Source organism: Ostrinia nubilalis, chromosome 10 (genome assembly GCF_963855985.1).
Source record: "Ostrinia nubilalis chromosome 10, ilOstNubi1.1, whole genome shotgun sequence".
NCBI lineage: Eukaryota > Metazoa > Arthropoda > Insecta > Lepidoptera > Crambidae > Ostrinia > Ostrinia nubilalis.
Genome location: NC_087097.1, coordinates 16092850 through 16118909, shown reverse-complemented (window position 1 = coordinate 16118909; position 26060 = coordinate 16092850). Strand labels below are relative to the sequence as shown.

The 26060-nt window shown below is 37.7% G+C and overlaps 1 protein-coding gene across 1 annotated transcript; it reads right to left on the bottom strand.

Moving 5' to 3' along the window:
- Positions 1–1835: 1835 nt before the first annotated feature.
- Positions 1836–21003, bottom strand: LOC135075361 (uncharacterized). Its single transcript, XM_063969806.1, has 4 exons — positions 20588–21003; positions 6629–6734; positions 2904–3081; positions 1836–2567 (listed from the first exon to the last, which is right to left on the bottom strand). Exons 1-4 carry the CDS (start codon positions 20971–20973, stop codon positions 2245–2247), a joined length of 993 nt encoding a protein of 330 aa, XP_063825876.1. The 5' UTR covers positions 20974–21003; the 3' UTR covers positions 1836–2244.
- Between the last annotated feature and the right edge of the window lie 5057 nt (positions 21004–26060).

Below are 26060 nucleotides of genomic sequence, written 5' to 3'. Positions count from 1 at the left end.
TTTTCACGTATAAAGTTACTACAATTTTACTGATCAGCTATAAAACCTTGAAATTTTCAGTTTGTCTAAATTTAAGTTCTAAAGTGTTTTTTGTCTTAAAAAATATGAGTTCGTAATGAAATCTTGTGTTAACACCACTAACAGTTTTTATGAATATGTGGCAAATATTGTACACAAAAGCAAAGAAAAAAGATCACGGAGTTTGTGATAACAAACCAAGCATACTTTGGGATAAAAATTGTACAAAATAATAAATATTGGGTGTCCAATATCGTCATAAACCTTGTGTTCCTAGACTCTTTGCAATACTGAAGTCAAGCAGGACATAAAGGGCTTCTATTTGGAGGGCCAAAGATATGTATTGAGCTTTCTAATCACTAAAATGATCAAAAGCAAAATGATGATGTGTACGGAAAAATTAAAAGCAGCTATCTTCGATGGACTGCAAATCCGTGCTCTTATAAAAGACTGTATTTGTAAACCATATAACACAAATTGAATCTGAAGCATGGCTAAGGTGCTTTAGTAGTAAAATATTTTTTGGGGAATGTTAGAACACCAGAATGGATATTCTTGTGTTCAAAATTGGTTGCTAAAATCCTTCAAAAATTACACACGCCAATTTGAGTATTAAATTGTATTTTTTACAATAGCCATTTGAACTGATTCCCACATAATGTGGGTGATTATAGTAAGGGACAAGGAGAACGGTTCCTTCCACCAGGACAGCAGGATAGTGGAAAAAGATACCAAGGTACTGGCTGTTGGACTTCAATAAGTGATTATCCTGAACAAATCCATAACAGAAAACCTTACAGAAAAAGTTTTTGTAGGTTTTTTCTTTATTTGATGAAAAGCATATTTTTTATAGGGAAGAGTCCCACTCCCTATCTATCTAAGTAAACATATTTTGAATGCATAAAATTAGTATTTTCATATCGGTTTTCTCAGGGAAATAGCTAATAGTCTTTATTTTAATCTAATTAGACATATCTAATAATTTTCTAGTATTCAGCACCCTACTCTTATACTGAATTGGCTATAAGCTACTATACCGCACAATAACTGTCCCCAATGTTATTGGGCGTAAATCAATATAAAAATCGAATTATACACTTATTTTTAAATATTAGAGAGCAATATTAGGGAATATGCCATATAAAACAATTCAGCCTAAGGATTAGATGGGCACAAGTACAAGTAATACCCAAAATCATAACAACAGAAATAGTAAAATAAAGGCCTAACTTTGAAATATTTTTTTAAACAATTTTTTTTAATACTCATAATCAATATTTTCAAAAATGTCTTATGTCAAACTATATAACAGATACCAGTGATGAAGTATGCTTAATTTGAAAGTTGTAGCTGATAAAATAAAGATTTTAGAGCCAATTATGTAAAAAACCGCGATCCGCCGATTGGTTTTTTGGCTTTTCCCAAAAAACTGAATTTTGGAGTTGTGCCCATTCATTATTAAGGGTGCGATTTGTTAAGCGCATCTTTAGCTTCTCTATCATCTGTAACTTCTTTATTTGTAGAGATATTTTCACGATTCTTTCATAAATATTATTGGTTGGTTTTACTTATATTTTCATGTTTTATTAATAGAAAAAAATGGAAACTACTCCATTATGATTTATGCAGCTTTCTGGTTTACCTATTTAATTAAATTGGTGATAAGTGGCTTAGGGTAGTTCCAATGATATTATATAAAAATAGTTCTGTAATATCATTGGGTAGTTCACGATTGGAGTTTAGGGCGAGGTTTAAAAGATGAAAGAGTTGTAACTTGATGCATGTGTAACACAACTGATAAGTAAAAATAAAACGAATTTATAAAACATTTAAAATAAATATATTTTATTTGGTTCACATTTATCGTTCTTGGTAATTAATTACAAATAGTCGTTTGATAAACTATAGTTCTTATGTGTAAAGTACTAGAGTACAGTTTATTTTTTCGTGAAATTTAATTAGTTATTGCAACAAATAAATTAATTTCTTAACTAACATACAATTAAAAAATTATTTGTTTTCATTTTTTCGAGCGCCATCGTCTACACATTAATAAAGGCACAGACATATCACAGTTTGATAACTAATGTTAACGTAGAAGAATATATTAATTTAATTATTTACACGTGGATTTCAAATGCAACAAACATACAACAAAACTCTGTGCAAGAGACATCAACAACATCGCTACTAGATGGCGCTTAAAGTTATTTCGCTAATGAGTAATTAAAAGCCCTGCTTAGCGTCTCTGAAATGTCTTCCAGCTGGGAAGTCTTCTAAGCAAGGCACTTGAACTAGGTTGAAGTAGATGTGGCCCATGAGGTGCGAAGCCGAGGTGTTGGTGGCCTTGAGGCAGTCGAACAGCATGTCGTCACAGGTGCAGTGGGACTTGCTGTACAGCGAGTTGTTTGTGAGGTTGTATCGCTGGGAGAAGGCCCGCACCTTCGTGGGACACAAGTCGTGCGTCCGACAGCATCGGTCGAGGCGACGATCGGCACCTAAGTCGTGGTAGTCAGCAGCTATGTCACCCGTGCCGCACCATTTTGTACCTGTAAGTTAATGGAATATTTTTTTAGCATTATTTTTATCGAAAAAAAAAAAAAAAAAATAAGTTGGATAAAAATAGACGCCTAAGATGCCGTATGGCCCGTATGTACTTCAATGTAGATAGAAATGCAGACTTTATTCTTTAGAAGTTCTTCAGAATTAGGTAAATGTAAGCAAAAGTGAGTAGTGACTATTCAATGTGAAGTATCGAAACATTCGTAACCAACCATTGATTGAAGTGAATAAAAAGTACCTATCATGGTAGTTTGAGGTCTATGCATGGAAAACCCTTTTTCATTTCAATTTTCACTTTTTAAGCGATCGACTTGTTCTCTTACCAGGGATAATCCCCTGCAGCAGCGTCAAGGGGCTACCACCGAGCAATCCGGCGTGGGCACCACCGGCGTCCAGACGGGCTCTCGCTGCGTTTTCTCCGGCACCCTCAGGCCGCCACTCTCCCCTTATGGCTCCTGGTAACGGTCTTCTCGTCTCATCCGATGCCTCTACTCCTTCCACCTGCAACACATCCAAATTAAAAGTCAGGGAAGCAGTCAATCACCAATTAATAACAATAAATAGCGGGTAACTACAGTGTATCCATTAGGTATTCTCATTTCATTCAAGCTTAGGTTCATTAAAATGGATGTACAGAGACGACATATTCATATGTTTAGTTTTGCATAAACGTTTAATACAATTAATGCTTTAAAGGTCTGGAATACCTACAGGTTACATGGTAATAAGTTAATTAATAGGCGTTCTCTGCATCTCCAACCTTATAGAATACCGATCTATTGACTCTTTATTCAGTAATGTAATTGTTCAGTTCTTAAGTCTAAAACCTTTACAATAAGACGATATTAGTAGCTGTTCCAAGAGTTGCGGTCCTTTTTTCCGGCTGCATTATTAGAATGTTGCAAAAATGTTTAACCTTGATGTTAGCTGCATGTTCTTAGAAATCAAGTCATAAGTGGCCTTAAAAGTAGTAATGACTAACTAAAGGATACATCTAAAATTTATGTAATGTCGGTACCTGAGACCTACTTTATTGCCAATTCATCATCATCATCATCATCATTTCAGCCACAGGACGTCCACTGCTGAACATAGGCCTCCCCCAATGACTTCCACATCGCACGGTTGGTAGCGGCCTGCATCCAGCGCCTTCCCGCTACCTTTATCAGGTCGTCGGTCCACCTTGTGGGTGGACGTCCCACGCTGCGTTTTCCGGTACGTGGCCTCCATTCCAGAACCTTGCTGCCCCATCGGCCGTCAGTTCTGCGTACTATGTGCCCTGCCCACTGCCACTTCAGCTTGCTGATCCGTCGGGCTATGTCAGCGACTTTAGTTCGTTTACGGATCTCCTCATTTCTGATTCGATCTCGTAAAGAAACACCGAGCATTGCATTGCCAATTAATCGAGCAATAAAAAAACTACCTGATTCCTGATTGATAAAAATACAGTTGTCTATTTACGCTTTTTATCAGCATAATACTTAGTACTCTCGTTACTCATATCTTAATACAAAAAGTGCTGAAAGTTTCAGAGCTATTTCAATACATCTCTAAGTGAAGAAATTGTTAACCCAATGTTACTAAATTATCCATCATTTATAGTATAAGCTGATATGGGTCGGAACGCTATGGTACTAACTTGGTTGGAAATGCTATTAGCTTTCACAATTTTCCCTGAACGCACAGGGAAAGTTCTTAAGGCTGCCGAAGCTCTACGAGTCACTATTGGATCGTGTTTTGTATTTATTTACCTATTCGTAATACATAGGTATATTAGATAGCACATCAGAATATATTGTTATTTATTTTTATTTATTTTATTTATTTGGTTTACCAATAATTGTTACACCAATGCTTACAAAAAATTAGATAACAATAACTTAGAACTAAGTGCACAATAATAGTACGGTAAACACTGCATGCATGAAAGATTGACACGGTACACTTTTAAAGGTGTATATAATAAATATATATATAATATTAAAAAAGTGAGGCTCATCAACATTAATTTAGATGATGAAGTTGGTATTTAAGCCTGTTCAAAGAGGTGCAAAAAATATCTATATCCCCATTAATATTGTTATTAAGCTTACAGAGCCTCGGGACTGGTGAGTTAAAGCCCAGTACCGTCTTACGGAAAGGAGGATATAGAAAATTGATGGGATTTCTGGGATACCTTGTGGGAACTCTGAATTTAAATTTGGATAGAAGATCTGGACAGTTAATATTACCATTTAGGACTTTAGACAAAAATAATATGTCATGAATGGTTCTTCTGCTCTCTAAAGTTTTTATTTTAAAGTAATCGAGTCGTGAAGCATATCCATCAACCCTTTTGGCAATGCCTGCAGAGTAAGCTAAATGGTAAAGAAAGCGTTTTTGTATTCGCTCTATTCTGAGGCTGTGTACAGCATAATGAGGGCGCCACACGACACAGCAGTATTCAATCAAACTACGTACCAGTGAATTAAATAGAGTAATCTTAGTTTCTGCTTTCCTAAATGATTTGGAATTTCGCATTATAAAGCCTAAACATTTTGACGCTTTCTTGATGACTGCATCGATGTGTGGGACAAATGTTAGCTTTCTGTCAATCAGGACTCCTAGGTCCCTTACAATATCAACTACATTGAGGGGTGAACCGTTCATGGAGTAACTATGAACAAATGGTTTAATCTTCCGGGTAAAAGTAATTTGTGAGCATTTTTTAATGTTAAGTTCCATGCCGTTGTTTGCGCACCAACATAGCAGTTTGTCAATGTCGCTTTGGAGCAGTAAGGCATCTTCCAGTCTTTCCACCGTCCGTGTTAATTTAAGGTCATCTGCAAATAAGTATGGCGTAGAATGACTAAAGCATTCGGGCAGGTCATTGATGAAGATGTTAAATAGAACCGGTCCCAGATGTGACCCTTGAGGTACACCTGAGGTTATTTGAAAGATGTTAGACTTATAACCATTGACTACCACGTAAAAATGCCTGTTAGACAAGTAAGAATCCAACCATTTAAGAAAAGAACCTGTGAAACCGTAGGCGGACAGTTTCTGCTTTAATACGTAATGTGAAACCTATGTGCCACTAAGCTCTACGAGTCACTATTGGATCGTGTTTTGTATTTATTTACCTATTCATAATACATAGGTACATTAGATAGCACATCAGAATATATTGTTATGTGCCACTATAGCACCTGTTACAACTGTTACAACTACTTATATTATTATTATGTAGTACCTATAGCATACCACTTCACTTCCTATGTTTAATTGGATATGTATCGTCTGTAAAACATATTTTCAACTGTACAACATCTACCAAATCTAATGGCATTACGAGGCGTTAGGCCTTTGTCTATTCGCTTACCTTGAAGTCTTTCTTACATGCTCTGAATTCGTAATAGACGCTTGCCACATCAAGAAACAATAACCCTATATTGCTAACCCAGTAAATCGATATTATGCGAAACCATCAGGTGAGATACAGGCCAAGAGCTTCCTCGTTGTGGATAATAAAAAAAACATCTATGTATATTATACGAAGCGTCACATTATTTATTATGAAATAATTAACAGTGCGTATAATAATCTATTTAAAAACTTGCTTAATGAGTCGTATAAACTGCTACGTTTAGTTTTAGCAATAATAATTTATGAAACGAATGACACATTATAATATTATACAGTAATTTGATAAGTGCCACTACATACAAAAGAATAATTACACATAATAAATAGTCTTTGTAAGTGACTGCGACGCGTGTTTATTTATTTTTAAGTAATACACATAGTACAGGTTAAATGTTGTTTCTTTAATTGCCTTAAACAGTTATTACGACATATTTTTGCTTTATGTAACATTACATCGTTATGTAGCCGCTAATTCGTTATTTATTATTATTAACAGTCCGTTATTACATCAAATATTTACTAATCACAACTATTTTAGTTGGGAGCTTGCTCGCTTTACCACAACTCATAATTTAACCCTTTTTTCTTGTAAAAAGTTTCATATTTCATATTAGACTTTTAAAAATATATGACATGAATTTACCTGCTGGCATTGACTCATTAGTTTGATCATCTGCGGGAATGTGACTCCAAGAGGCCTGTTGATCCGACTCAGCTGCCGCAGCAGCCTCGCTGTGTCTTCTTCATCGCTGTAACAAAACAAAAGAGGTATGATTTATAGGCGATTTGAGACACAATTAATATAAAAATTAATTGTGTTTTACAATTAATATAAATATTAATTGTTCAAATAAATTTATTTGATAGTTGTTTTATTATTCAATCATAAAAAATAACAAAAATATATTTAAGTCGTTAAAATATCACGTGATATTTTTTTACTTTTTCCTATCCCTATTCGGTAAGGAACGGTTTCGTAGAGTTTGATTTGTTTCCCGGTTTTTCCTACGCTCAGAAAGAAGGACTTTCTTGGATGTATCAGTAGGCCTTCTGATAGAGAGCCCCACATAACATAGGTAACCCGTCGTCTGAACACAGCGACGGGTGTGCAGTTTTATGCATTTTTTCCACGCTTTAAGAAATGTTTGGGCGCCATGATGCTGCATGCTGCTCATAGTTAAATGAGTCCAAACAAGAATAGTTTCTCCCTTCTCCTACCTTTTCCTGCATCCTACTGAATCCTACGGCCTACCCACTGATACAGTTTCACAGTATCGCTGCAGTAAGGTCACATGTTATAACATCCGAGCGTTGACCCACGCTTCACTTTCACCCGAGCCTCACTGTTCCAGCTGGGCTAGGTCGCGAGTCCGCTTGACTTGACAAAGTTGGTAAACAAAGTGAGATAACGCTTTTTGTTTGGAAAGCTCGCGCAAGTCATATGCACCTACCTTACGGCATTTACGGTTGGTTAATGTTGACATTTAGCGACTAGATAATATATAGATGGTTAGTAAACATAGCTTACACAGTAACAAAACAAATGCGAAGTCCTAATTGAGACCTTACACGAGATTTACATCAACTTTCGATTTCTTAAGAAGTTAACACTTAAAACCGCCGCCCCCCTTGGACAAATACAAACGAGACAATTTTCAATTCAAATAGTTTCAGAGAGCGAAGCGCACAACTAGCGAAGCGACTAGCGGTCCCAGGTTCAATAATTTCTTAAGATTCCCTGGTCATCACTTGGTTGATTTTTTATTTATTTATCGCTACTTATGCTTGATGTGCAGTGCTAGCATTGATCCTAGTGTTTGTAGATACGAGTAGTGTTTGTCCGAGGTAACTTACATAATGTGTTAACTTGTTGCTAAGTTGTTGACAGCAGAACTAATGAACACTTTCAATAAAGCGATTGCATGTTCATAGCTCGTGTAAGTACTTACACGCTAATAAAAACATTGATTAACTAAAAGTAGCAATAAATTGCTTTTGCAATAAACGAGTATTTGCTTACGTGAATTAATTCGTCGTATGAATGAAAAAAAGGTAATAATTTATCGCATGTTTCTTCATAGCCAAATGTTTGCTGATTTTATTGAGTTTGAACCACCATTTTCTGAAATTATTTTTTACCCATAACGGGGAAGTTTATGATCTGCATCCCCCCTAATAGGCCTAGGATGCACGTTATCGCGCCATTTTATCGATTTTACGCGATAAGCCCAAACATTTGTAGTCTAAAATCGTCGATAAGATTTTATCACGCGCGCACGCATCCTAGGCTCCTAGCTCGGCTGATGGAAAGTGATATCTGGTGGATGAATGTAAGCGAGCTTCATCCGGAATCTTCAACCATAGAATGACATACACATCTGCACTACACTACACTCCATTCTCACCAATTCTCATTTCACACGACAATGGCATGAAGAATACAACTCAATTATTGTGCGAATAAGTTTCCATAGGCGAACTTTGTAAAAGTCCACCGGTGCTTGTACACTATTGTTAGTGAGATCTTTTGTTCTTGCTAAGTAATTAGTGTATCTGACCCCGAAGCAGTTTCTCCTTCCTTTGTTGGTGAGAAAGCTGCGGCAGAAATCAATTTATTTTATGTATCCGCCATTGCTTTTACGATTTCCGGAATGTATGGTACACGTTTCTAATATTCCGAAAGGCCTAAGCTTTGGGTTGTAAATGGCCGACTTTAATGCCTTGTTTACACGGTATACTTATCACTGTAAAATTGAAATGCAGCACAGGTTTTTGCGCCAGTATGTAACTATTTTTACTTCTCGTTCCCACCACTGCAACTCCTGTGTAACCAGGATCTACAGCTTGACAGTTAATAAACACAACTAGTGAAGGTCAAGTTTGTCCCGGGGCGGGGGAAAGTTGAACTGTCATTGGACCCGCAAAGAACTTATTCAGAAGAACATAGAAGTTCGAATTTAATGTTCGACTGGTTGCGCCAGTAGTTAATTCGAGCGTTGATGCACGATATGTCACATTCATCATTGTCATACGACCCACAGTCAAGGCGATTCTGCTAACCATGGTCCCATCGTCCCATCATGTAATGGTACGAACGATTACGTAAGATTAGATCATGTACAAGTGCACAATTTGACGGAAGAACTTGAAGTGCATAAGGTACGTAGTTTATTTATGTCGGTAGCTGGACATAACTCATGCTTGACTACCTCAGGATAATGGAATAGAAATTGCAGTGTCAACAACAACCTAGTGATTGAAAAACATGTGCGGGAATGCAGCCAACAGCTAATGATTCCGTAAAAAGGGAAACTAGACATACTTAATTACTAGGTATTTAATTTAATAAATCAAGTAGCGTTTGCTAATTCTATAAATCAAATAACTATAAATATTTAAGTACCGAAGATAAACAAGGTCGAATTTCAAGTAAACGAACCGTTAATGTGCAAAAAAAATATGTTATGAACTTAAGTGTGCGCGATTATTACGAACAAACATTATTAGGATGCACATAAACAGACTAGGAATTAGTCGTTTATGTCATTTTCAATAGCATTAATAGGCTTTAGTATTTATCATACTTACATAACCCAACCAGTTAATTCCAAGTTTAGTTATAGAATCTGGTTAGACAAGATCTGAGAGTCAAGTCCATGCAAGTGGATTTCATAGCCAATTTAATTGCCGAAAGGACACAATATTAGGTAAGAATGCTAATGAGCAAAAAGCCACGTAATTGACGTTGGCTTTGCTAAGCGAAGTCGAAGTTCTTAATTTAGCCGATTCTAGCCACGTCGAGCAGACATCCTTGGGCTAGATTTCCATATTTCACAATTTGACTGCTGCGACCATTGCCATTAAGACCAATTTTAAGTTAAATTAGATATGATTTTATGTTAGGTATGTTAACTCAGTCGTCAGTATTAGATATTTATTTATGGTTACATACAAAGCTAACTTCCATTTACCAGCTAAAATATTCTTGAAAGCTCCCCAAGATACATTGACTGGTAAAGAATCAAATCAATTGGTCATTTACCAATTGAATTCTTTCTGGGGTCGATAGATTTTGGCCTGAGTTCATTTATTAGATTTACATTTGGTCAAAAAGGAAGAAAATGATTATAATAATCTCTCAATAAAGTCGGTATCGTCAACTTCCTATTTATTTGCAGAGCGTGGGTTTATCTTAAACCACATTATTGACCACACACACGTCATAAGACCCTGGCAAAACCATGTTTTTGTTAAATCACATTACCTATCACCTATTTCGGTGATCTGATTGTAGCTAGGACAGCCATCCGATACTGATCTGGTCTGGTAATACTCTCTAACGGGGACTCTACCTATTATCGCTTGTGTAATCCACGCAAGATATTCATGCGAATATTCCATTTTAGATTCTCCCAAAACCAGTCGGCTCTAGTTTGGGAAAGGTTCGCTTTTCAAGACCTGAAAATCAAACCTGTCACAAACTAGAAAACCTGGTCTGGTTTTAACAGCCATACGATTCTGTATGGTAAGTAGTTGCGTCTATTAAATAACTTATCTGCTTCAAAATCTGTCGGATTATCCGCTCAAGACTGAAGCCAATGAAATGCTCATGATTTTAGTGAATCTCAGAAGGTCACTGTTCAGATTACTCTACATCGTATTATTACGTAGTCAGACGGAACTGACGAGGTTGAATCATCGTCTGCTGAGGAGAGAGCCAATGGTATCACAAACGTGCTGTAACAATAAAAGAGATTGTCCGTCTGTATCGCTCACGTGTTAGCCCTCGCAAATCGCGCGAGCAATTTGACGGGGCATGCCGCACGGAACCAAGCGCGCGTGACTCTACGATGAAAGCTGACGATAGTAAATATTCTTTAATTCAATTAGTCTTGCCTTTACACTAAAAATTCTAAGATCTTGTAAGTAATCTTGATCGATAAAGGATTTATTCTGATTCCGAACGTGCCGAGTCGAGACAATAGGAGAAGATTGTATTGCATTGCATTTGAATTCCTGAAAATCAACACGATTGTGCGAAAATGTTGAAGAAACAGTCTATGAAGAAGGATTTAAAAAGGCATGATTATGATTTATCTTTTTGATGAAAACCAGAAAAAAATGTTGCAAGATAAAGAGGTTCGAGTGAGCTCATGAGGTTACGAAAAACTTACATAACAATGTGAAATTTTACCAGATAGTTACTTAATTTGACTACTGAATTGGCCAAGAGGAACCAAAATGACGACACATACGAGTAATAAGTAGCTTTGTTTTATAACAACGGCAAGAAATAGAAGTGCTATTATTTAACAAAACCACTCTATCTTGGTTCTCAATGGCGATGGGTTATTGATTGACAGTGGCAGTGGCCTACATTAAAACATTCATGGTCACTAATAACTAGCAACATTAGAATTGATTTTATTGTTCCGTGATCATGACGCGTGCAATAATGCTGAAATATTTATAAACTCGTTATTATTGTCATGTAACAAAGGTAATTCCAAAAATATGCTGTTTGTAAAATTGTGAATAGAAGCCGATGTACTTCACTCACAATGATCTATGCAAAATTTAATATTTAATAACAAATGACATGAGGCATAAATGAACATGGTTGCTCTTGGCCACTTCGCGGCCACGTTGCATAACCCCGTCAGATTCCTGCCCGCAATCATCCAATGATCCAATCATGGCTGCCCCTCCCCTCGGCATCTAGACCAGACTTGACACTTCTAGAACGTGACTTGATTAAGGGAGGAAAGTTTCGCCGACTGACATGTCTGAGTCAGGCGGAGGATGAAGAGAAAGTTCTGTAATTAATTGAATTGAAGATGACATAACGATCATACGAGCCTAGGACTTGTACCTATGTATAGAAACCAATAACTTACAGCCTGCAAGTATTGCTCTCTACTACGAGTACAGAAGATACCTATTTCATATTGATTCCTATGAAAGGAAACATTATTATGCTTAGACGAGATTTTTAGGTAAGATGCGTCGAAAACCCTTTAGCTTCACCCAAAATAAGAAATCCAAAGCACTCTCGTGAACTTTCTCCAAAATTGAGTCGTATTCCAAGATTTGTAACATACTCGTAGAAAGAAACAGTAGTTAAATGAAGTGTGAAGTTCCATACGGGCGTGGCACACGACGAGAAAGCGTTCCAGTTATCACATTAGCGGACAATACACGGCTTCACGTTGCCGAGCATGCAAGCTGAACCGTATTGTGATCTATTTTAGAACAATTTGGTTCTTCACTGTTTTAAGTAGCTGATAATGTAAGAAATGCTTGGGAAGAGCCTTAAGGTCCGTAGCTCAACGACACGCTCAAGATTCAAGAATAATCGAATTTCAATATTTAAATGCATGGTTGAATACTTGACCATCATTTTAAAGTGCTTAAATTAATCAAACATGCATTTTAAAAAGAAAGCTTCTCTCGATGAGGTGATGTGGTCTTCTGCAGGGTGGTATATTTGCCCATCTACTGAATCAATTTAAAAAATTAAGTAATGAAAATAAAATAAGAAAGCTTTTTTAAATACAATTGAATTAATGGCTACGTGATTGACTTAAATGCCTTGATGCTAATTATTTAGACATGTTAATTTAGAGAGAGGCGAGAAAGCTTTAAGTTTTCCATACAATGTACATACAAAGCGTTTACGTTGTCTAATGTCTGTAACGATCGCGATTGTGTTATGCGATCGCGCGATAATAACCACGTAGGGGAGATATTCGGCTAGAGAGTGGAACCGGTATGACTAGGTGTCTAGCTCTTCTTCATAGTCCATTTATTTCTAGAAACTTACGCCCTTTTTCTTGATGAAATGATGACGGAAAAATAATGTTTTGATTAGATTTTAGCTTGTAATAGCAGTTGTTGACCTTTGACGCTTTATTGCCTTGACCAAAATGTCACTTTTGAAAGAAAATCTCACTGAATTTCATAGTTTATTAAAACAGGGGTCGAAATGAAGAGATGTAGAGACACAATCACTATCTGAAAGAATGACGGTCGTATAGTTCAAAATCATATGATAGATTTGCTCGTTTTTAGCGTGTTACATTGTAATCAGTGCCACAGAGTTAGCTTGCGGCTAGTCAGGTCAAAATCCAGACCTCGGATCTAGACTAGCGCGTCCGGCGCACACAATGGAGCCGCTTTGTCGGCTGATTGAGCCGTTCGCATGCCACCATTGTGTCTGAAACAAGATCGCTCAGCGCTTCAGACAAGGTTCGTGCGAGGATGGACAGTTACATGTCAAATAGTAAGTTACTTTTCAAGAGACTACATTTTCCAACTCCCAGAATTGCTAAAACCAAGTGACAGTGGGCGGGCACGTAGCTCTTAGAGCTGATGGCCACTGGGGCAGAAAATTTCTCGAGTGGCGACTACAGGCCGGAGGAAGTAGTGTGGGCATGCCCCACTAGGTGGATCAACGATCTGTTGAAGGCCGCGGAAGTACCTGGATGTGGGCAGCGCAGATAGGACCGGTCGTTATGGAAATCCTTGGGGGAGGCTTTTGTCCAGCAGTGGATGTCATTGGGTCGAAACGAACGAACATTTTCAAAGCAGATGGACTTTGCAAATTGACATGTCCACACTCTACATCCTGAAGTCATCTAGCTCCACTGAGAAAGGCTTTAACAATAGATAATCAAGTATATTTTTTTCCTCCACTCTTGGCTGCACAAAAAGATGATTTATACTCAATAGGCTAACTCGACCCTCAGGAAGGCAATAAATTCAAGATTGCACATTGTTATAAACCACAAATGCAAGATTTTACCACGGGCAATCCATTCTTCAATCTCAAAATGGGAATTTGTTATTTTAGTACAGGCCTCTACATTTGTTTTGGTAGGTACGTTTATGTTGTTCGATTTAAAATATTTAACTTGAACTTTTTCATAGCTTTGTCATTGAAAATTATTAACATTGTCCTCCACCTGTAGGGTATCGATTTCATGGTACCGACATAATTGATTTATTATTTTTCATGTGGCGGTCACAACACCTGTTATATAGTTACTTGTTGTTGGCTGGCACTGTGTAATATATGTCTCGCCATACGTGTGCCTCTATTACAAGAGCGTTAGAAAAAAAAACAAATTAACTAGGTGCCTAGCTAGACCATCGCGTCGGAGGGCACTTCTTCCAAAGTGTGGGATATTACTCATATCAACATACTTTATGAGCCGCCATAATAGAAGCGTATAAATTATGGCTTAGCTAATCAAAGGATTATAGAGTTTTGTGTATTGACTCTATAAATTTCAAAGCAATCATTACTGAAAAATCCTATTGAAACCCACAATCAAACATAAAGTTTATGGTTCATAAATTAATCAATTACATGATAGATAAGGTAAGATTACAAAAGCTAGATGAATTTACAACAGTTTTCCGAACACAAATCTGTCACACAATGATAGGTGATGAAATTTAGAAATCCAATAAATTAAATTGTTCTAAATATTTCCACGCAAAGACGATCGGCTTACTAGTGTAATTCTCAAAGGTTAACATCGTGATTAGACAGCTCATTACGAATGCAAACAGCTGAGGCTATTGTTCTACAAATAAAGGGGAAAGTTATTAGAGACGCATCGAGAATACGCACTAAATAATTCACGACGCTCCGCCCATACTAACAACTCCCGCGCATAAAGGATTCAGGGAGGGTATCGATTTACACGTCCTTGGTGTCCTTGCGACGATATCCTCCACTAAATCACTAACCTTGTGTGATATAGTTAGTAAAATCTAATGGATTTCATATACTCAAGAGTTAGAAGAACATTAAAAAAACACTTAGCTCCCGACTCTAGTCTCCTCTCCTCTTCTTTACAATTCTGATTGCTCATTAGAGAGGATCGTGCTCCTGTAGACGAGACTAATGATGATGATGATAATTTTACTGATGTTTCTAATCATTTTACGATTGCAAAGATCATCTGACCAGGCATATCAACCGAACAATATGCATTTATGTTTTGCAGTTTACAGATAATCACGGGGAATGAAACCTTCCTAATCGGTCAACGATCCTTCGGCTTAGTATCGACATTCGACTCTAACTTGCTAATCAGCTTAACTATGACAATACCTTCTTTACTACGAATCTTCTAATCATTCCATGCCCAAAAGTGTTAAGTATATTGAGTTATCGACCCAATGTACTCTTTTAAATATCACTCAATTTCTGCTCAAATGTTTTCTGTTTCGTCGTTACGATTTGTGTAATTTAGTTGTAATATCTTATTTCGTGATATTTACATGAATATGCAAAATAGCATCTGTGCTAATGAATAAAGATTAAGGCTGGGTTGTACCATCTTACTTTAACTTTGACAAACGTCAAAAATCTGTCAAACTCCATACAAAAAACACCGGTTAACGTTATAGTTACGGTCAAAGTTAGGTGGTGCAACCCAGTCTAGGTGAATGTGTTGTGAACTTGTGACACATTAGGTAACGATGCGACCTGTTGGCCCTATTGCCTCGGGCTCAAGGGCTCAGTTAAATTTAAACCAACATTATGTCAGAGTGACGCATTAACATTTCGCAATAATAATACATTATTATTTAAATGATCCAGCACTGACTTGCTGTAAAATTATGTGAAAATCATTACGATTTTTTTATTTAGTTGATGGATACCTCGATGGAATATTTCAATAATGAACCTATGTTATTCATAATGATTTTTGACCAGATACAAATCTATAGAATACGTTAAATGGTGCGTTAAATCAAAATTCAGAGTTAATTTTACAATTTACGTTTACGCAATAATGAACTCTCAAAATATAAAATTACTCGTATTTATCCTTGTTTTATTTCCGTTGCTATTTAGGTATTTTAAATTGATTTATTTACGATTATTACAATCACAATATTTTACGATGCCCTATTATGTTTGTAGGCACGTAGCAACACACAAATAAAAAAACTGGCCTAAACAAAAAAATATCTCCACTTATTGTCACTAAACGAAAAAAAAAACAGAGCGTATGAGCACTTACGTTTAAATCCTTAAAGTTAATAAATCTCAGAGGAAGTTGTAACTCCTTAATCGTGTTCAATTCGCGCAGGGAAGCGTGCGCCGGCGCTTTGGCGTCACAAACCGCGTATTAAAGGAAATGTCGCAAGTGATAAAGTGCTATGATGATGGGCGAAAAATGCTAAATCGCTGAGTTTCCGCGCGAAGGTTCGCAAGGAACTATGGGCCGACGCGCGCGCAGGCATTAATGGTCAATCATATAGCAGGATATCACTGCCTAGCACGGAAGTGTTGCATAAAAGATTTCCACATTGTATGCGTTCTGCGATCTGCGATAAGGTCAAAGTGAACGCAGACCGCATCATGTATGAACAACATTGTCGGTCTCTATGCATTTTGTAGTGATGTGATCTGACAGTGCGGGCGCACGAGCAAAGAACGCAACTAACAGGTGCGGGCTGCGTTCATTTGACCTGACCACAGACCTCAAAACGCATTCAATGTGACAAAATGCTCTAATGTTGACTGAAGATTGATTTAAAGGCCGTTTCGTGTGGTCTGTGTTACAATTAGCCTAGGACTTGGTCTACAAGCATCCATATCCTGACCTGGATCAAATTCTCGGTCAAGATGCGGATGCGTGTAGTCCTCAGGGTTTCCTGTGGATTAGACAAGATCTACAGCTGTCGCTCGAAGTTGAAGGTCTTTTACCCACAGTCTAGATAGCGTGTATAATGTACGCATATTAATGAAGATTGCTATGACGTGCGTTATAGTACGATCACATGAGTATAGAAATGGTACGATAGAGAACGAAAGAACGGGACAAAGGGCAGTGCTAACTTTGCACGGTAGAAATTTGGCGTCTGTTCAAAACGTCTCATAAAGATCCTGGTAATAATAATAATAAATAAATAAATATCCTTGGACATTTTACACTGCGCTTCTAGTCCCAAACTAAGCAAAGCTTGTACCTACTATGGGTACTAGACAACGGATATAAACATACTTAAATACTTTTTTTTTGTAAATACATACATATTATACATAGAAAACACCCAGTCCAATTCCAAATCCAGAAGATTGATTGATTGATTACCCAGGAGTCCGATTTGACATGCTTACTTTCAATTCCACTTCAAGTCCTTACTAAACTGGAAAAAAGTAGGTATCAACACGGTAATAGTATCAACATCTTTACAATAGGGCTTCTGAGATCACAAAAACAGGATGACTAAAAACACGAGAATTCAATTCATAATAATAAAATTGTGATCAAGATCTCTCGGGTGATAAACAAGGTTCGGTTCAATTTAGATCTGGATGTTTTCAAGGGAATTTCCCCTTGTTGAAAACTTCCGTGATCTAGTAAATAAAATAAGTAAGTACAACACATCTTTAATCAGCTCAACCCTGAACAAAAGAGGAAGATTTTTAATTTAATGATATTTATTCGCAATATCGAGTTAAGTGGGGCTATTTACCCAATTTATGTCGAATTAAATGATACCTATATCCTTTTCAAATTGTTATTTTTCACAAGTTATTATTAGATTTTAAGAGGTCATTGCCAATATACCTAGCAAAATATGAAATTTTTGTAAGCGAAAAAACGTCAACCTGCCTCAGTTTCAGTACCTCTAGTAGGAAAAACTTTCGAGTTCGTTTCGTTGCGTATTCAAAGTGTCATCGAAAAATTTTGTATGAAAAATTAAACAGCGCCCCCTATATTATAGCCGCCCTAGGGGGCGATGTTTAATTTTTCATACAAAATTTTTCGATGACACTGAATACGCAACGAAACGAACTCGAAAGTTTTTCCTACTAGAGGTACAGATGACATGTTTAAAATGATCGAATGACAAGTTATTTCGATCGATTTGTAATTCTGATAAGTTAATCGATTCGAACACGAACGTGGCATATTCGAATCGATAATTAGCTCATTTTTCATTTTAATGTTTTAGAATGTAGTTACTAACTAAATTTGATTCTGAATTTTCGTTATTTTCGTTACATAAAATAATAAACTTTATGTCCGCAGCTGCATATTAGTCTTTTCTCATTTTATTTCCTTTCTAACGCATGTTTTCAGACCTAGCGCTTTCGTCGATGCCATGTTAATGTATACCATTAAGCAAGTAGGAAACAACTTGTCTTATACCTAAGAGAATCTAGGAAACTTGTAATAATTGTAGTAGGTACTGAATTATGGTTGTCCAGAACACGTCCGTCTGTTGCTCACGCTACACAAGCCAGTTTTAAGTAATTTGAGGCCATTTTCTTCTATTTAACGCAATGCAAATTGTATTTCTATGGACTTTAATTCAAGCGGAAGCCTATGGAAAAATTCCCATGTGAATTTATTGGCGAAAAAACAAACGAAACTGCGACGGTAGTCATTATGAGTAACGTTAGTCCCATAATGTCCAGGCAAGCTTCTAAGCTACACTGACAAACTTGTGACTGCGCGATAGTGCGAATCCAGAGCCAGAAATATGGAAATGAGTACGAGAAACCACAGAATAAAACAAAGAAAAGGGTGGCGCTACATTTCCTTCCCGGAAAAAAGGGACGAATTAAAAGAAAAATTATAAGGTTTTCAAAGTAAAGTAGGGCTTTAAACCTTGACCCAATCAAAGCTTTCTATAGACTCTTAAGCATCAACCACATTGTTGCTTGAGTAAATTATTGGATCGAAAGTGTAGGAAAGGGCATAATATAACACCAATTTACAGTCAAGGGTCCTGCGGTCCCTGTCGACCCTGACATCATTACCATGATAGCTATGTAGGAGTTGCTCTAGCTGTAATGATTGATGGTTATAATAATACATTGTTGTAGACTGAATAGAACATCTAAGCATATGGTTAAGTCCATAAAGTAAAAGCAAATCCAAAAAACACGAATGTATGCAAAACAACTGGCATGTGTAGAACGTATAGTCTAGAAGCAACACACACAACACAATTGAAAGATCCACTATCAAGTATCTTTTTCTTCTAATATCTCGTGCACGGTAACAACTATAGCACTGTAACCATGGATGGGTCAGATTTAATGGGCAATTCGATATGCGACGACGCGGAGTGAATGAAGACTTCATGTGCAGTTCTGAGGCTGATTCTGAAGCTTCCGTATTTTTGAAAATCGATGTTCAATAACACCTGCTACGTTCAGCTAAAATTCCCTAATGATTTGCTCCAAATACTAGATAGAAAAAATTTTTTTACAAAGTAGAATTGTTATTTTTTCTATTATGTATAGCAATTATAGCATGATTTATTGAATAGGTTGCTATAAATATGAGTCACCTAGACACAGGCTCTAATCAACGTATCACCCCTGTTTCCCTGACCTTCGCTTAGTCACGTGACATTTCGATTGTGCGGTTTCATGCATTTTTTATTGGTAATCGGCGTTATTGAGCTTTTCCTAGTAATTGCCCGAGTCGTAGAACTTTTCCACCTCTATTCTAAAAGCGTGTATGACAAAATGATAGATTACCAAGACCCCTCAGGGCAGTGTCGTAGGTTGACTTTTCTATTTAACTATTCTTGCATGGCAAAACAACTGTTGCCTTCTCCTACCAGTTTCTTAGCTTCAGTTTCTCGCAAAAGGGTAATCTTATCTCAATGTTGGAAAATTACTAAAAATTTAAAGGGACATAATCCGCGTAAATTGGTGCAATATTGTCTGCTCTAGGTAGTAAAACAATCATGATTACTTAGGTAAAACGATTTTCTGTAACATTTTTTTCGATACTATCTAAATTACTTGCATGTTTCAGCCCACAGCGAAATGAGTACCGATTGCTTTATAGATAATGACTGAAATTTTAATGGCGGTTTGTGTCTGCTGCTGAAAAGCCTTCGTCGGTTAATGTACTCAATGTTAATTATTCAGTACTGATATTATTTGTGTGCGAATGTGATTTGACGACAAAATTGCTATAGTAGGTTTTAGTGCTTTTCTCGAATTCTACTTTTCTGGGTCTGGTGTCTGGCTCTACTGTCATGTGGAAAGTTAAAACTCGGGAGGTACGCTTTGTCTATGCCACCACCACACCATAGGGATCTGTTTTATTGCTCGATTGTTCCGAAGGAGCTTGTTGCCGACCGAGATTGTTTATAAACCAGGTTGATTCTACTCTGAAAAAATGTCAGTGGTCTGAAAAAATATTCAGACGCAGACTGCAAATTGGTGGCAAAATTGTTCTGTATAAAAATTTGTTCAAACATATTTGCGACGATTGTTTCCATAGATAAAACTTCTCATTTCGTTGTATTTTCAATTTCAGATGGTCCTTCTAAGTATTCAGTTCGGCAGTTATTCGACAGCGAGATCAATTGAAAACAATTAACTGGAAATCGCCGATAGAATGCTGCGGTGACACGAATTAAATGGAACGGGCGCCTCTCTGACAAATATCAAAATTATTTTCCTATCGATTCAAAAGCATTTCTAATATTAATTTATTCCAAAAAATGCGGTCAACGGTATGCGAATGTTCTACATAATTTGTGCAGAATTGCATTAATTCGCGATTCGTAAACATAAACAAATCGTTAGAATACTCACTGCGTCTCGATGAGCTCGCAGTTGAGCAGCAGCTTCCCGGGGCCGAGCTCCACCACGGCGACAGTCTGGTCGTGGTGGTAGATCATGCGCAGCGTGTCGTTGGCCACGCGCCGGCCCGTGTAGGGCTTGACGCCGGCGGTGGGCTCGCGGCGCTCGGCGGCGTCGGAGCGCGCGCCCGCGCCGCCCACCAGCCCGGCCAGCGACCAGCCCGCCGGGAAGCTGAAGGCGAAGGGCTTGGCCGACGCCGCCGGCGGGGACGACACGGCGATGCACAGGATCACCAGCACCGAGATGAAGGACTTGAGCAGGCCGTCGGCCAGGGGCGCGCCGCGGGTGAGCGCGGCCCGCGCCGAGCGCACGGCGCTCAGGAGCCGCCGGAAGGACATGTTAGCGCTCGTCCATGCCAGGCGTGCGTCGCGCGCGGCGCTGCGTCGGCCACTGCGGCGGCGGCGGCGCTGGCGGCCACTTTCTTCGCCGTGACGTCACTCGCGGTCAGTGTCGCGTTTCACTCGTGTGCTCCCGGCTTGCACTTCCGGACGGTGGATGCAGCGCCCGCGCGGGAAACTGGTCGCACTAGCTTTTCTGATAACAGCTTTTTTTTCTTTTTTAATACGGCTTGCGTAAGCGAAGCCAGTGTCATCTTAAAATAACAGACCTTGTACTTATTTAATAAGGCAACTCGCAATGCACATGGTCAACTATTTGAATTTTTAAACAAGTATAGATAGGATTGATGGTGAAAGACAACGCATTGCGGATTGCGCTGCAGCTAAGTAAAGCTCTAAAACTTAGTTAAGTAGTAACCTCACCGCGCGGTACGGCCGCGGGTAAAGATAACATTTCAAATTATACCTACCTACTTTGAAATTAAAATTTGCTCAACATGCAATATTAGCAATTGCGCCCTTGGGCATAGTTATTTCTTAGTAGAAATATTACTTTCCCAAATGGACGAACTTTATTGAACAATTTAACTTGAATGTAGCAAAACCCAAGCGTCCATCTCTCTAGTGCACAGCTTTTAGACAGTTAGTAGTTAAGCATGTGACGCTACTGACTTACCTAGATGAGCTGGGTGGAACTCAAATGCGGTAATTCTCAGTGTAGGCAGACCAATTTGATGAGGATCCATGTGTTTCCGTATACACGGTCACGTGACTGCCTAAACAATCGACGGGCGTTCCGCTCAACCAGTCTCCCTAGGGTTGCCTTTACCCTTCTCCCTCTACTACTACTGAAAACTAAGTATTTCTCTGGGAACCAGTCCTAGATGGGCAAATTAAATTTTACTTATTACCTTCGTCCATATTTGCCATGTAGAGTAATTTGCGTTTGAGTTTAACGATTCAAATTAATTAAGACCGGTATTAGAACAAGTTTGCAGACTGATTAGTTGATTTTTAAGATTCCCATTTATCACGGCGTTTTAAACTTTGGTCACAACTTTGTCAACATTAAAGTATCAAGACGAAAGAAGGCACATGCGAAATCTAAAATGTATTTTTAGATTTTGTCACTTGGACGATAAAGAGCAATTTAACAACACCAACAAAAATAGGTGAGGTCACAATTAATAAAACATCAAGATACTTTCTGCAGCATACATTCCTTTCTGCAGTCGAGTAAAGGGTTGATAAAAACGACATCCCTAAGCGTAGGTTAGGTCAGAACCTCACGCCACACTCGAATGTAAGGCACTGGGGCTTCACTCCTTACATAACCGACGACGTCACCAATTAGCAGCCTTGCACTCATCGTATTGTTTTGCTTCCTTGATTTACCTGGCCTTTGACATAACATAAACTGGGCTGGAATACGTGGGAAAAATAAGAGTTAAAATTCTAACCCTGAGGGGTGACAAAATGTCACAAGGCCACAACGATCTCTACTAGCTCCCAAAACTTCCCAATTAAATTTGACAAGAGTGATAATCCAATGACTGGGAAAATGTACTCAAAACATATGGATCCTGTCGTATGAGAATGCTTTTACTTTTCTTTTCTCACTGATTCATCAACACTCAGCATACACCCTTGGGGACCTAGAAAGCTGAGAATGGTTTCCTTTCTTTTCTAGATTTCGCTCATACATCACGACACGAACCAGCACTAGTAATTAAAAGGCAGCCCGAATGCATTGGATTGTTACCATTCGTAACACACCGCGTCACGTACATGATTTGCATGCCAGTGTTTACGTAAGGGGGGAAATCCGGTGTGCGCGCAATCCGCTCTTTTTCGCGGTTCCGACTTGGCTGTGTTTTGTTTATTTCGGACCGCCAAGAATGGGGCTGTTCCCATGCTTTATTTCCACCACTACAACTCTGTGGAGCCAAGATCTAGGTTCTAGGCCGATAAAAATAGCCTCGTGGTTATGTTTGGTTCGAAGAAAGTAATCTATTAATTGAGGAATGATTAATGATCATTATGTTATGATTATACGAACAAAAGCCATCTGAATCAGAGGATTATTTAGTTTGCCTCCATTAGCAACCAAGTTAGGATAGCTGTAGATCCTGGTCTTTTGCCACTAGTAATAATAAATAGGTAATAGTGGAAAGATGGAGCTATAAATCCTTGTGCGGAAAATGCAGTGGTGGAAACGACAGTTCAGGGAATTTATCTGTGTACTATAAATATGTCGTCCTTCACCTCAGTTTTTGAATGAAATCTATGATTTTCGCAGATAGTCAAAATCTCAACATATGACCACTGGCTGTCATTGAGCATAGATGATCAGATCATCATGACCTAATGCAGTCGGTAAACAGACAAAATTCACAAACAAATAACGCATTGTCCAAATGCAAACAATAATAATCTCTACCACTGGCAGAGATATCAGATGCTGAATATCATTTAGCCTATTGTTTTAATTGTTTCTAAGATTTAATCATAAGAGAGTGCAAGAACGTGTAAAACTATTTTTATTTGGTTTACTTTATGCTTTCACGATTTCTATCTAGACTCTTCAAATTACTTTCCCGACAATTTCTTTTTCGTATTCCATATCACAAAAAGAACTGCACGGAGTTTTGATTAATTCAATATAATTGTACAATGTATTCATTATAATTTGTAATTATGATGACGACGTTAATTAATTGTTGATTTTACGCGGATTGACGGGTGAGTGATTATTTCTGCAAAACAGGCTGTTAAACAGCAGTACTTAACGATTTTATCCGACTCTACATCCCAAAAAAATAAGAAAGTTTGTATGTTGGATGTGTTTGAGTGATTGCCTACCACTTTGCCAAGCCTTTCCGGCTACGGCGTAGTGATTGAATGAAACATGAACCTTGCTTGCTAGACAATGAAAGCTGAAAGGCTCTAAGAAATCTCACACACACTCAATCTCTTTCAGTTACATTAACATAGCCTTCTGTATCTTATTATTCTATGTACTTATTATAGGTTTCTATGTATTTTTATTGTTTGTTTTTTGTTTAAATATTGGTTTTAACCGATGGATGGCACGTCTGCGGTGCCACCACACTTGCGAACCCAAATTGTTAGCTAAATTCTGGTAATACACAATATGGACTGCATGGTAAATATGAAAATCTCGAGGATGCAGCGACGAAGTATAATAAGAAATAGTTAAAAAAGTTGAACCCTATCTTGTTTACAAATAACATGCTACCTTCACAAAGAGTCAACGTTTAATAGTACTTGTACCCACGCGAGTGCAGCTAAAGGCTCGACTAGTAGTGGCAGCCGATCGTCCAATACCACCCCCAGCATTCGCCCGTCGACCAACGCTGGACCGCCCACGCCCAACTGCGATCATATTGGTTTTATTACTCTTTTCATTCTGGGAGTGGGACTACCCACTCCCAGAATGAAAAGAGTAATTTATTACGTTACGTTAGTAGTTAGTAATTTGTTACGTTAGCTATTATACAATAAGACGCTTGTTCGAATAAACCCGAAGACATTTTAACTTCAGATCATTTTAACCATTGCTCATTTCGACGTACATACTTTTTGCCACACTAACAGCCAGTCCGTATGGACATTTTGACACCTGCACATTCCAACCGTTGAGCGTTTTTTCGCATTGACTACCCACTCCCAGAATGACTCTTTTTATGGCACTTTTTTGCGCTTGTCAAATGTATTTGTTGAGACGGTGGACTTCAAAACGGTAGTGAGACATGTAAAGGCCTTACGCCCGTATTCACAAACATCACCATGACGATGGCTCCTACGTATAAGGGCGAAACTGCCGCTTACGCCTTTTTCCAATTATTTAAGCAATGATTTCACTTTGCTCTAATCTATAACATCAGTAAGAAAAAAAAAAATTTTTTCCATTAGATACAAAATAAAATTTTAGGCAAATAGGCGTATGTGCAAAACTACGCCACGTATAAAGCCCAATCATACGATTCGTCAATCTATACGAGTAGTTGCTTACATAAACATATATTTTTTATAATCCAAATCTTAAATAAAGCCATGAAAATATTTAGCAAATTGTTTTATTTATAAATTATGACACATTATATAGTTATTTAATTTTTAGCGTTAAGAGTCGCATCTCAAACTAATTTGAAAATTATAAATAACTTGAAAAAATCGAACTGCCTAAGGCATCGTGGGTTCAATTCCCGCCTTAGGCAATTCGATTTTTTCAAGTTATTAATATTTTTTAAAAATATGACACATTATGTTAAAAGACCTAACTAAATCTCGAGCACAGTATATGGACGTATTTGCGTTAAAACGTAAAACGGTACATTAAACGACTTTTTCTAACTGATTTATTATTGCTATAGCACATGATAACAATTAAAATAATTACATGCATAAATAAAGAGAGTAATCGCTTAAAATATTATATTTACGTTGTCATTTAAGTCTCTTTACGTTGAACAATATACATGAAATTATAGAAATATGCCGACGTAAAAGGGCAATGCGTAAAATCTCAAAATATATAAGAAAAATATAAAAATTGATAACAGCAGTAGCAAAAGCATTACATGTTAAGGCTAAATGTGAAATTTCATTAAATTCGTTTTAGTAGGTCAGAAGATATGACCCAAAAATATGGTTCTGGCCACTAAAATGGCTCTCCTGTAAAATTTACTTTTTTCACTTACGCCAGTATACGTAGGAGCCATCGATGAGGTCTCAGACCGCGTGGACGCAGGGGGTGACACATGAACCAATCACAGAGCTCTATTCAACGCTGTGCGTTCGATTTGCTGCTTCACTTAAGCATGCATCGAGTGTGTTCCATATCCCAGAGTAACTTAAGGTTGTTTGTGACGTCACGAGTCACAACATAATGATATGTTTAGTGAAGTCCTATTGCAATGGGCTTCGCGATAGCGATAAGTGGCACTGTGCAGCACTGTTCATCCGTTTTTAAACAGTGCTAGTGTGTCGTTTTACGTAGATAACAGTTTAATCTTCTTTGTTAAACGCACAAATAATAATAACACTAAATAAAAAAATCCTAA

Excerpts from the sequence above, each read along its gene's own strand:
- LOC135075361 (XM_063969806.1), bottom strand. The coding sequence starts at position 20,973 with ATGTCCTTCCGGCGGCTCCTGAGCGCCGTGCGCTCGGCGCGGGCCGCG. Across the intron at positions 3,082-6,628 it reads TAATGAGTCAATGCCAGCAG|GTGGAAGGAGTAGAGGCATC; the intron begins GTAAATTCATGT and ends GATGTGTTGCAG. Across the intron at positions 2,568-2,903 it reads GCTGCAGGGGATTATCCCTG|GTACAAAATGGTGCGGCACG; the intron begins GTAAGAGAACAA and ends ATTAACTTACAG.